Source organism: Salvelinus namaycush, chromosome 1, assembly GCF_016432855.1.
Source record: "Salvelinus namaycush isolate Seneca chromosome 1, SaNama_1.0, whole genome shotgun sequence".
Classification (NCBI taxonomy): Eukaryota; Metazoa; Chordata; class Actinopteri; order Salmoniformes; family Salmonidae; genus Salvelinus; species Salvelinus namaycush.
The window spans coordinates 79,079,804-79,092,866 of NC_052307.1; the positions used below are offsets into that span (position 1 = coordinate 79,079,804).

The 13,063-nt window shown below is 46.6% G+C and overlaps 1 protein-coding gene across 1 annotated transcript in view; it reads left to right on the top strand.

Moving 5' to 3' along the window:
- kiaa1549lb (KIAA1549-like b) overlaps positions 1-13,063 on the top strand; it is a 100,256-nt gene that overhangs the window by 22,297 nt on the left and 64,896 nt on the right. The window contains exons 4-7 of the mRNA XM_039000329.1: positions 2,380-2,513; positions 3,537-3,705; positions 8,406-8,465; positions 12,738-12,889. Of these exons, the coding sequence (XP_038856257.1) occupies positions 2,380-2,513; positions 3,537-3,705; positions 8,406-8,465; positions 12,738-12,889 (515 nt within the window). The remainder of the gene's footprint in view (positions 1-2,379; positions 2,514-3,536; positions 3,706-8,405; positions 8,466-12,737; positions 12,890-13,063) is intronic.

Genomic DNA, 13,063 nt, shown 5'->3' on the forward strand with positions numbered 1-13,063 from the left:
CGCTGTGTTACATTTTTAAAATTAACGTTACTTCAGCATACAGCGTGCGCTAAAGCGAGACCGCACCGAAATTCATGGCGGAATTATTATTTGACATTTGTCAACATAAATACGAATTAACAACATAAAGATTGCTTACTATTTGCCGAGCTTCCATCAGAATCTTGGGCAAGGTGTCCTTTCTCCAGAACAATCGTCTTTTGGTTGAAAGATGTCCTCTTCTCATGTGGAAATAGCAGCTAACGATAGCCACCCACTGGAGAGGTGTCCAACTCGTGAAAGCGCATCACAAAGAAATCCAGGAAAATCGCAATAAACTGATATAAACTGCTATAAGTCGGTTTAAATTAACTACCTTATGATGTCTTTAACAACTATAACGAATAAAAACATGACCGGAGATATAGAACTGCTAAAACGAAAGCTTTGCAGGAGGCCATTGTGATGTCCCTGCTGCGCCAGGCGCCCCGTTGAAAAGAACGGTACTTCCATTCCACGGTCTTATATAGGGCCCCAGATTGCGCAATCCACTCCATTCAAATTCTCCCCGCTTACTGACATCTAAAGGAAGGCGTATGCAGTGCATGTAGCCCGATGGCTTACATGGGGACTTATAAACTGACCTCAGAACAGGGACCTCGATTTCTGAAATCTCACTCCCTGACAGGAAATGTGCTGCAGAATGAGTTCTGTTTCACTCAGAGAAATAATTCAAACGGTTTTAGAAACTAGAGAGTGTTTTCTATCCAATAGTAATAATATGCATATTGTACGAGCAAGAATTGAGTACGAGGCAGTTTAATTTGGGAACGAATTTTTACAAAGTCGAAATGGCGCCCCCCCTAGTGTCAAGAGGTTTTAAGGAGGCTGCAGGACATTAGTCTGCTCTGTGTCCATATACAAGACACGTTATTAAGGAGGCTGCAGGACATTAGTCTGCTCTGTGTCCATATACAAGACACGTTATTAAGGAGGCTGCAGGACATTAGTCTGCTCTGTGTCCATATACAAGACATGTTATTAAAGAGGCTGCAGGACATTAGTCTGCTCTGTGTCCATATACAAGACACGTTATTAAGGAGGCTGCAGGACATTAGTCTGCTCTGTGTCCATATACAAGACATGTTATTAAGGAGGCTGCAGGACATTAGTCTGCTCTGTGTCCATATACCAGACATGTTATTAAGGAGGCTGCAGGACATTAGTCTGCTCTGTGTTCATATACCAGACACGTTATTAAGGAGGCTGCAGGACATTAGTCTGCTCTGTGTCCATATACCAGACATGTTATTAAGGAGGCTGCAGGACATTAGTCTGTTCTGTGTCCATATACAAGACATGTTATTAAGGAGGCTGCAGGACATTAGTCTGCTCTGTGTCCATATACAAGACATGTTATTAAGGAGGCTGCAGGACATTAGTCTGCTCTGTGTCCATATACAAGACACGTTATTAAAGAGGCTGCAGGACATTAGTCTGCTCTGTGTCCATATACAAGACATGTTATTAAGGAGGCTGCAGGACATTAGTCTGCTCTGTGTTCATATACCAGACATGTTATTAAGGAGGCTGCAGGACATTAGTCTGCTCTGTGTTCATATACCAGACATGTTATTAAGGAGGCTGCAGGACATTAGTCTGCTCTGTGTCCATATACCAGACATGTTATTAAGGAGGCTGCAGGACATTAGTCTGCTCTGTGTCCATATACCAGACATGTTATTAAGGAGGCTGCAGGACATTAGTCTGCTCTGTGTCCATATACAAGACATGTTATTATACCTCCCGGGTGGCGCAGTGGTCTAGGGCACTGCATCGCAGTGCTAGCTGCGCCACCAGAGTCTCTGGGTTCGCGCCCAGGCTGGGCTGGGTTCGCGCCCAGGCTCTGTCGCAGCCGGCCGCAACCGGGAGGTCCGTGGGGCGACGCACAATTGGCATAGCGTCGTCCGGGTTAGGGAGGGTTTGGCCGGTAGGGATATCCTTGTCTCAGTATGTAAAAAAAAAAAAAAAACTCTACTGTAAGTCGCTCTGGATAAGAGCGTCTGCTAAATGACTAAAATGTAAATGTAAATGTTATTAAGGAGGCTGCAGAACATTAGTCTGCTCTGTGTCCATATACCAGACATGTTATTAAGGAGGCTGCAGGACATTAGTCTGCTCTGTGTCCATATACCAGACATGTTATTAAGGAGGCTGCAGGACATTAGTCTGCTCTGTGTCCATATACAAGACATGTTATTAAGGAGGCTGCAGGACATTAGTCTGCTCTGTGTCCATATACAAGCTCATTTTGATGGGGTTGAGTATTGAACTACAGTTACTCTGCCCTGATGTTCTCCATGTTCTATGATCTCAATGGGTGTTCTCTGTGTGTTCCAGTTCTGCGCTTCGTAGGTCCAGGAGATGACCCGCGTTCCTGTCGGTTCTCGCAGATGATGGAACAGAGGCTGGAGAACGTGTTCTCTGAGGCCCAGGCCAAAGTGCTGGACGTCCACACCAGACTCTCTGTCCAGGTACAGATATTATAGTACAATGGCCTCCTCCTCACTCAGTAACCCTGTGACCTCTGGAGGTGGTGACTTCATGTGTACGTGGTCCTCTGTAGCTCAGTTGGTAGAGCATGGTGCTTGCAACTCCAGGATAGTGGGCTCGATTCCTGGATAGTGTGTTCGAACTGGTAATATACAGTCATAAAACACAGGTATAAATACCCAGGGGAAGATGGGGAAGATGGGTGACACCTGGAGGGGGTGGAGACAAGCAGAAAGACAGGTGAAACCAATCAGGGAGGGACAGTTTGGACATTTTACGTCTAACTGTTTCAAATTGAACGAACAGTTGATGTTCATACCAGACTTGTGTTGTGGCTTATTTTAGATCTTATGACATTAAACTTCAGTACAAACAAATCCAAAGAGTCTAAATATGGGTCGTCTGATTGGTCATTTTGATGATGTGTGGCACAGTTTGTATGGATTAAATCTCAAAGCATTTTGCACCTACCATTTTCCCAGTCACAGCTCTGCAGTTGAAGAGGTTTGGCACGAGCAAAGCAAAATGCAAGCTGTGTATAATTGGAGCATAATTATCATTCCTAAGTGCATTGTTCGTGTGCCATTGTAAATAGAAGCTGTTCTCTGATCTGAACTGATGTGTTCAGGGAGACAGTGTTTGTGTTGTTTTAATGAGCTTCCTAGCTGCCGTGTTAACATGTCCACTATATTATGTATGTATGTCAAGGTTTAGTTTTTAGTTTTTGTGTAGTTGACGTTATAAACACTTTCACAGTGGCGAATGGCTGGCCAATATCTTTATGGATTTAAGCATATTTTTGTTATGCTAATTATGCCAATACATTGTATACCTCCTCTGTAACTTATTACACATTAAAGTAGATTGATCTAAATTGAAATTATGTTGTGCAACTTTGTCTCTATGCCCCCCCTCCCCCTCTCTCTCCTCTCTCTCTTTCTCTCTCTCTTTCTCTCTCCCTCTCTCTCTCTTTCTCTCTCTCTCTCCATCTCCCTGTCCTCTAGATGCTGAGTGTGTCTCAGTCAGTGGGTTCTCCTGCTGTGTCTCTGGTCTACATGGTGAGGAACGGGACTTCCCCTCTCAACGGCACCGCCGCCTCTAACCTCCTGGGTCAGCTGACCGCCGAGATGGTCGGCTACTTCCTGTTCTACCCACCGCTGGTCATTGCTGAACGTAAGTGCCCTAGTGCCTCCTCGATGCCCTCCTAACACATCCTCATGATCCACATCAAGTGTCCCCAGAAACAGATCTAGAATCAGGTAACCCCCCCTAATCCTAACCTTTACCTTTATTGGGGTTCAAATGCAAAACTGACCTGAGATCAGAGTCTACGTGCCAACTTCATACTACTCCCTAGACACCCCTGTGGGTTTCATATAGCCTGCATGACACACTTCTGTCTGGGTATTTATAGCAGTGAGTAACATGGGTCTCTTCAGAAGAAGGACTGAGGTACTGGAAGGACTTAACATGGACGAGTGACGTTCCCCAGCCCTTTGAGTAATTGGATGTTTGTGACTGTTGCTCGGCCATGTTCGTGACTGTTGCCCTCTACAACGATGCATTTTCTTTTTTAAATGATTGAGTCTAAGGTACAGCTAACCCCCTGCCTCCTCATCCTCCTCTGTAAGCTCTGGATGCTAAGGTACAGCTAACCCCCTGCCTCCTCATCCTCCTCTGTAAGCTCTGGATGCTAAGGTACAGCTAACCCCCTGCCTCCTCCTCTTCCTCTGTAAGCTCTGGATGCTAAGGTACAGCTAACCCCCTGCCTCCTCATCCTCCTCTGTAATCTCTGGATGCTAAGGTACAGCTAACCCCTGCCTCCTCCTCCTCTATAAGCTCTGGATGCTAAGGTACAGCTAAACCCCTGCCTCCTCATCCTCCTCTGTAAGCTCTGGATGCTAAGGTACAGCTAACCCCCTGCCTCCTCCTCTGTAAACTCTGGATGCTAAGGTACAGATAACCCCCTGCCTCCTCCTCTTCCTCTGTAAGCTCTGGATGCTAAGGTACAGCTAACCCCGTGCCTCCTCCTCTTCCTCTGTAAGCTCTGGATGCTAAGGTACAGCTAAACCCCTGCCTCCTCCTCCTCCTCTATAAGCTCTGGATGCTAAGGTACAGCTAAACCCCTGCCTCCTCCTCCTCCTCTATAAGCTCTGGATGCTAAGGTACAGCTAACCCCCTGCCTCCTCCTCCTCCTCTATAAGCTCTGGATGCTAAGGTACAGATAACCCCCTGCCTCATCCTCTTCCTCTATAAGCTCTGGATGCTAAGGTACAGCTAACCCCCTGCCTCCTCCTCCTCCTCTATAAGCTCTGGATGCTAAGGTACAGCTAACCCCCTGCCTCCTCATCCTCCTCTATAAGCTCTGGATGCTAAGGTACAGCTAACCCCTGCCTCCTCATCCTCCTCTATAAGCTCTGGATGCTAAGGTACAGATAACCCCCTGCCTCCTCCTCTGTAAGCTCTGGATGCTAAGGTACAGATAACCCCCTGCCTCCTCATCCTCCTCTGTAAGCTCTGGATGCTAAGGTACAGCTAACCCCCTGCCTCCTCCTCCTCCTCTGTAAGGACAGGCCACATCTAACTAGGCTGCTCCAGTGTTCCCTCCATATAGCAGGTGTGTATGTTAAAGGACGAATGAGCCGTCACAGGGAAACGGTGTGAGTAAACAACGGTCCCAGTACACTCTTCTAGTCTACCGTCTGCCTGCTCCCTCCATTTGAACTGGGAGAACGAACAAACGAATGCACTCCGATCAGCACAGAGAGAAATGCCATTCTGAGACGCTGGTCCAAGACGTCCCCTGCATCACAGACAGTTTTCCAAACATCTGGGAAGAGCGGCACATACTTCTCCTCCGAGACTCACACCTGGGTCACCCCTCACCCTTGATCCATGACTACCCAGGATGCACTTGGGGTGACCCATGTGACCCTGTTTACGAGAGGGTTGCGCCACGGGGCTGTGCTCTGATATACAGTAATGATGTTAGCAGATGTACTGTATCATTAAGGGGTGGGCAGGTGGCTGCTTGGTTTACATTGGACAGCATGGGCCAGATACGAAGCATGAATGTTAATGAGTGTTGCGTTGACCATCCACTTTGTGCTGTGAATAAATCAAGTGATGAGCATAATATCCTATGGGCATAGAGAGATAGAGGGGGGCAGAGAGGGGGGGGCAGTGTAGAATAGTGAGTAAAATAGCACAAGAGGAAGACAGAGGGGAGGGAAAAGCGATGAGTGGAAGATAGGATTTAGATTCAGCAGAGGGAAAGAGAGAGATGAGAGATAGTTTGCCCTGTTGGTTTAGATCCTCTGCCATTCGTAATATTACAGTATTACAGTTTTATAGGGAGGTGAGGGAGGTCTCTGCCATATGTTGACAGCGGCTGGCTCCACTCTTCAAAGGCAATTACCACAGTAAATAATTAACAGTGGGGGGTTTATCAGTGTGCACAGTAGAACACCTCAGGCCCTGTTCAGACAGAGACGGCCCTAAATCTCTCTCCACTTCCAACACTACTGTTTACAGCCTGGAGAACTCCAGGGAAAGTCAGGGGATTTTTCAGACTGTTCATACATAGATACATAGATAGTTAGTTAGATATATAGATAGATAGATAGTTAGATATATAGATAGATAGTTAGATATCAAAGGTGGTGATGAGTTTTTAAGCTTGTCTTGTGTTTTCTTCCTGTCAGTGGCGTGCGTGCGTGCGTGCGTGCGTGCGTGCGTGCGTGCGTGCGTGCGTGCGTGCGTGCGTGCGTGCGTGCGTGCGTGCGTGCGTGCGTGCGTGCGTGCGTGCGTGCGTGTGTGTGTGTGTGTGTGTGTTTCTACATTTAAGAAGCCTAACTCTGTGCCGAGGCTGTGACAGTTGATAATGTATCTAAAACCAGAATGTGGATGACGGAAAACCAAACAACTCATCAAGTAAAGAATCAACACAACACACATTAGTTTGTGTTTGACTTCTACACTACTGTTTAGAGGACATGGTGTTTTCCTATATTCAACAAGGGAATCACACGCAACCTGCTCCTTGTAAATCCATCCAACAAATACCTTTCAGAATGCTGTGTTTTTCATCCCTAGGCCCCTCTAACTTCAGCAGTGGAGCTCTGAGCTTTATGTGAAACATCACAGATTAAGCAGCATGATTGTGCACGGCTGAGACTACAGTATTGGACAGTGTTAAAGAGATTGTGCTGACAGCCCTGCAGTCGTAACGGGTAGCACGCCAGAGCATCCATTGTTCCCCTACTCACTCATACAGCAGCAGCAGGTGATGTGACAGGCTTGCAAATCTTTAGAAATGAATAAAAGAACCCCCCAGACAGATGTGTAGAGGATGTTTGGGGACGTGCTGAGAATGGAGAGGAGGAGGGAGGGACTAGTGCCAGCCTCGCAGCCGGACGGCCATCTTAGGGCTGTTATCACTGTCAGTTTGTTTGTGACACCTGAACCAGATGTCTCTCGCTCTCTGTGCAACTCTACCCCTCTCTCTCTCTCTCTCTCTCTCTCTCTCTCTCTCTGTACAACTCTACCCCTGTCTCTCTCTCTCTCTCTCTGTACAACTCTACCCCTGTCTCTCTCTCTCTCTCTCTCTCTCTCTATGTACAACTCTACCCCTGTCTCTCTCTCTCTCTCTGTACAACTCTACCCCTGTCTCTCTCTCTCTCTCTGTACAACTCGACCCCTGTCTCTCTCTCTCTCTCTCTCTCTCTCTCTCTATGTACAACTTTACCCCTGTCTCTCTCTCTCTCTCTCTCTCTCTCTCTCTCTCTCTCTCTCTCTCTCTCTCTCTCTCTATGTACACCTCTACCCCTGTCTCTCTCTCTCTCTGTACAACTCTACCCCTGTCTCTCTCTCTCTCTCTCTGTACAACTCTACCCCTGTCTCTCTCTCTCTCTCTGTACAACTCTACCCCTGTCTCTCTCTCTCTCTCTCTCTATACAACTCTACCCCTGTCTCTCTCTCTCTCTCTCTCTCTCTATGCACAACTCTACCCCTGTCTCTCTCTCTCTGTACAACTCGACCCCTCTCTCTCTCTCTCTCTCTCTCTCTCTCTCTCTCTCTCTCTCTGTACAACTCTACCCCTGTCTCTCTCTCTCTCTCTCTCTCTCTCTCTCTCTCTCTCTCTCTCTCTGTACAACTCTACCCCTGTCTCTCTCTCTCTCTCTGTACAACTCTACCCCTCTCTCTCTCTCTCTCTCTCTCTCTCTCTCTCTCTCTCTCTCTCTCTCTCGCTCTCTCTCTCTGTACAACTCTACCCCTGTCTCTCCCTCTCTCTCTGTACAACTCTACCCCTGTCTCTCCCTCTCTCTCTGTACAACTCTACCCCTGTCTCTCTCTCTCTCTGTACAACTCTACCCCTGTCTCTCTCTCTCTCTCTCTGTACAACTCTACCCCTGTCTCTCTCTCTCTCTCTCTCTGTACAACTCTACCCGTCTCTCTTTCTGTACCGTGTCTGATTTCAGGCCAGTGAAACAGCATGCCCCCAAACCACTGTGCCAGCCCCAGTACTTAATCAGGCAGAAAATATGTAACCGAGCTAAAGCCTGGCAAACTCAACAGACAACCAGAAGAGAGGCAGAGCCCATGCAGATATAAGCTCTCACAGTGAGACACTCAGCCAGAGCTCTCAGTATATGAAACTCTATGACACACAGGCATAATGCAGGTTTAAGTTGTGCCACTGCAAACTCTCAGTACCACTGCAGTGATGTTTTCACAAGGAGAAACCGCGCCACTCAAAGCACCAATGTAGTTCTGACCTGAGTCAAATTCATAAAGAACTTCACAGAAATGATTTTGACTCACATAAAGAAGAAATGTCAGGCCGGTCATGCTGTTCCTCTGTTCTTTTCCAGCGTTGGAATACCACAACCTCAATACCTCCATCGCTACCAGAGACTTCTGGGTAATCACAGGTAATTGTCTTATTGTTTCTCTCCTTGTTGGCTTATTGAAGAGAAGCCCTCTAGTTGTGCTGCTGATACGTGTTCAGTGTTCTGTTCTTCATTTAACCCTTACAGTCGTGGAGATGGGCCTGTATGGGTTGGGACAAATTGAAAAGCAAACGCATGACCATGGTACCGTCTTAGAAAAAAGGCTTTCAAAAGGGTTCTTCAGCTGTCCCCATAGGACAACCCTTTTTGGTTCCATGGAGAACCCTTTTTGGTTCCATGTAGATCCCTCTGTGGAAAGGGTCCTACATGGAACCCAACAGGGTTTTACATGGAACCAAAAGGGGTTCTTCAAAGGGTTCTCCTATGGGGACAGCTGAAGAACCCTTTAGGTTCTAGATAGCACCTTTTTTTCTAAGAGTGTAGCAATTGAAAGAGCAATTGAATTGTATGTGCATTTTATATTTACTGTACTTTTCACAGCATTTGTCAGTAACACCATCTGGAAATACTCTGGAGACATTCAGTAACATAATGAGAATATTCATTGACATGTAGGAGTAGGTGCAAGATAAGAAAAACAAGGGTTTACAAGGGTTGGAGTGAGAGGTCTGACTGGTGTCTCCATGAGGTCACACACACCTCCAAACTGTGGGTTTGAGTGAGAGGTCTGACTGGTGTCTCCAAGAGGCCTCACACCTCTCCAAACTGTGGGTTTGAGTGAGAGGTCTGACTGTTGTCTCCATGAGGCCACACACCTTCAAACTGTGGGTTGGAGTGAGAGGTCTGACTGGTGTCTCCAAGAGGTCACACACCTCTCCAAACTGTGGGTTTGAGTGAGAGGTCTGACTGGTGTCTCCAAGAGGTCACACACCTCTCCAAACTGTGGGTTTGAGTGAGAGGTCTGACTGGTGTCTCCATGATGCCACACACCTCTCCAAACTGTGGGTTTGAGTGAGAGGTCTGACTGGTGTCTCCATTAGGCCACACACCTCTCCAAACTGTGCACAGTTCCTAAGTAAATTCAATGCACAGTTATGACTCAAGGAAAAAGCCTTTAACTATAAGGTGCTTTATTGAGCTCTCCTCTTTGCCATTGAGGAAGTGAAGCAAGCACACTTGTAGTTGTTTGTTTGGAACACAGCCCTGCTTCCTCACCATCACTTAATTACTGTTGTTATTTCATGAGTGCATTCAAGTGTGTATTCCACCACAAATGTTCTTCACAATACGACAGATTTAGGCTCATTGTGTTCAGGACGACACAGGGTATGATGCATGTCATCCTTGTAACTGTGGATCAAACATGCTCGTTGTGTTCAGGACGACACAGGGTATGATGCATGTCATCCTTGTAACTGTGGATCAAACATAGTGATCACAAACATTGATACTGTAAACGATGAGTTTTCTAATATGGAAATGTGAAGGGCACATTTGGACTCATGGGTGTGTGATTTGCTTGTATGACATCAAAGCGGTATATATTCTAATCGTGAACGTGTCATCTTTCAGAACACATCGACTCCTCTCCATTTACAGCGTTTCCCTTCACTCAGACAACAACACATGTGCAGAAGTATCCCAATAGTGGGAGGGATGGGGGCAACTTGTTGTTTATATCACCACTTATCAATGACAAGATCTGGCATTTTCAACCCGTGTACGTCGTGACAGGGGCTGTGAGTGGAAAGGGATAATAGATGTTTAGGACTTCTATGATATTTCTGTAAAGTGTATTGAGCCTTTTTTTAAATGCACTTCATTACATTGTGATTTGATTATTTGATTCTATCCCTTCTATTGGTTACCTTATTTATTATTTAAGCTACTCTAGCAGTGCACCCTTGAGATTGAATTCCTCTGAAATATTCCATGCTTTCTCATCTGATGCCTAGACTCTGAACAGACTACCAACGGCATGCACTATGGCGTATCACAGCTGTTGTTGATTGATGGTCGTTGCGGAGACATGGAGAAATACATCAATATTGTATATTTAAAATGATCTTGACTGATTGACATCATTGAACAACGATGTTATGAAGGCTTTTGTATAATTGCTGCCGCCCTCGTTAACTGTGTAATTCAATGAGTAGAAGATGAGTACAATCTTACAGAGGTCACCATGACTACCCATTCTGTTACTGGAGTACAGAGGTCTTAAACCATGTGATTATGTTGTTTTACTGAACATCCCCTGTCCATTGTAATATACATCTACAGATGGGTCAGGAAAATAGTCTCACTGGACCATGACCCCCATTCTGTCACTAGTGTATCATGACTGGACCATGACCCCCATTCTGTCACTAGTGTACCATGACTGGACCATGACCCCCATTCTGTCACTAGTGTATCATGACTGGACCATGAACCCCCATTCTGTCACTAGTGTACCATGACTGGACCATGACCCCCATTCTGTCACTAGTGTATCATGACTGGACCATGAACCCCATTCAGTCACTAGTGTATCATGACTGGACCATGACCCCCATTCTGTCACTAGTGTATCATGACTGGACCATGAACCCCATTCTGTCACTAGTGTACCATGACTGGACCATGAACCCCATTCTGTCACTAGTGTACCATGACTGGACCATGAACCCCATTCTGTCACTAGTGTACCATGACTGGACCATGAACCCCATTCAGTCACTAGTGTATCATGACTGGACCATGACCCCCATTCTGTCACTAGTGTATCATGACTGGACCATGACCCCCATTCTGTCACTAGTGTACCATGACTGAACCATGACCCCCATTCTGTCACTAGTGTATCATGACTGGACCATGAAACCCATTCTGTCACTAGTGTACCATGACTGGACCATGACTCCCATTCTGTCACTAGTGTACCATGACTGGACCATGAAACCCATTCTGTCACTAGTGTATCATGACTGGACCATGAACCCCATTCAGTCACTAGTGTATCATGACTGGACCATGTCTCCCATTCAGTCACTAGTGTATCATGACTGGACCATGTCTCCCATTCAGTCACTAGTGTATCATGACTGGACAGGTTTGTGTAGATGTGTAGATGATTCTGGGCTGAGCTGTGAAGATGAGTCAGATCTGGGCTGTGTAGATGATTCTGGTCTGGGCTGTGTAGATGTGAAGATGAGTCAGGTCTGGGCTGTGTAGATGATTCTGGTCTGGGCTGTGTAGATGTGAAGATGAGTCAGGTCTGGGCTGTGAAGATGAATCAGGTCTGAGCTGTGTAGATGTGAAGATGAATCAGGTCTGGGATGTGTAGATGAGTCAGATCAGGTCTGTGCTGTGTAGATGTGAAGATGAATCAGATCAGGTCTGGGCTGTGTAGATGAATCAGGTCTGGGCTGTGTAGATGTGTAGATGAATCAGATCAGGTCTGGGCTGTGTAGATGTGTAGATGAATCAGGTCTGGGCTGTGTAGATGTGTAGATGAATCAGGTCTGGGCTGTGTAGATGTGTAGATGAATCAGGTCTGGGCTGTGTAGATGAATCAGATCAGGTCTGTGCTGTGTAGATGTGAAGATGAATCAGATCAGGTTAGATCAGATTAGACATGCGTAGATGAGTGCGTGTTTAGATATGCGTAGTGTGTGGTTGTGTATGAGCTCATGTGTGTGTAGATGTGAAGATGAATCAGATCAGATTAGACATGCGTAGATGAGTGTGTGTTTAGATATGCGTAGTGTGTGGTTGTGTATGAGCTCGTGTGTGTGTAGATGTGAAGATGAATCAGATCAGATTAGACATGCGTAGATGAGTGTGTGTTTAGATATGCGTAGTGTGTGGTTGTGTATGAGCTCGTGTGTGTGTAGATGTGTAGCCTCTTCTCTTTCTATAGAGGGAATTATCTGTGTGATGCTATTTTGCATCTCTTACCGTCTCTCTGGGAAGGAAGAGAGAGGAGAGAGAGGCAGGGCCGGACCAAGGTCAGCTGATCATAATATGATTTCCTGTTAGAGATTAATAATCAGGAGTACTGCCTTTACTAACATCTCTCTTTCTCTCGCTTCCTTCCTCATCCCTCTCTTTCTCCTCCTTCATTCTCTCTCTCAATTGGATTAAATTATCTCACTCAATCACCTCCTCTGCCCTCTGACCTCCTCGTTACCCTCTGTCTCACTCTCCCTCTCCCTTTCTCTCCCTTTCTCTCCCTTTCTCTCTCTCTCCCCCTCTCTCTTATTCTCATACCTCTCCCTCTCCCTCCTCTCTCCTCCGTTCCTTCTCCTTTTCTCTCCTCTCTGCTCCCTCTCTCCCCCCCCCTCTTCCCCACTCCCCCTCTCCCTGCAGTCATCCTGGATGTGGATAACTCATCTCTGGAGAGCCAGTACCAGAGCTTTGCCAGTCTCATGGAGCAGCGCCTGGCTGAGCTGTTTGTGGTTGCTCGCCAGCAGGGCACTCGCTTCAGGAGAGCCACCACTGTGGACAGCTACACGGTCCAGGTAGGGAGCAGAGCTGGCACTGCAACCCAGGCAGGTTGGCCTCTACTTGGGATTGACTAAGTCTGGCCTGGAGGTCTGCTCTGGAGGCCCTTGACAGACCTGGTTCTGAGACAGTGTGGCCACTCCTGACAGGTTTATTGTCAACTTCCCCAGTGTGGATGTCCTTATGTTGTT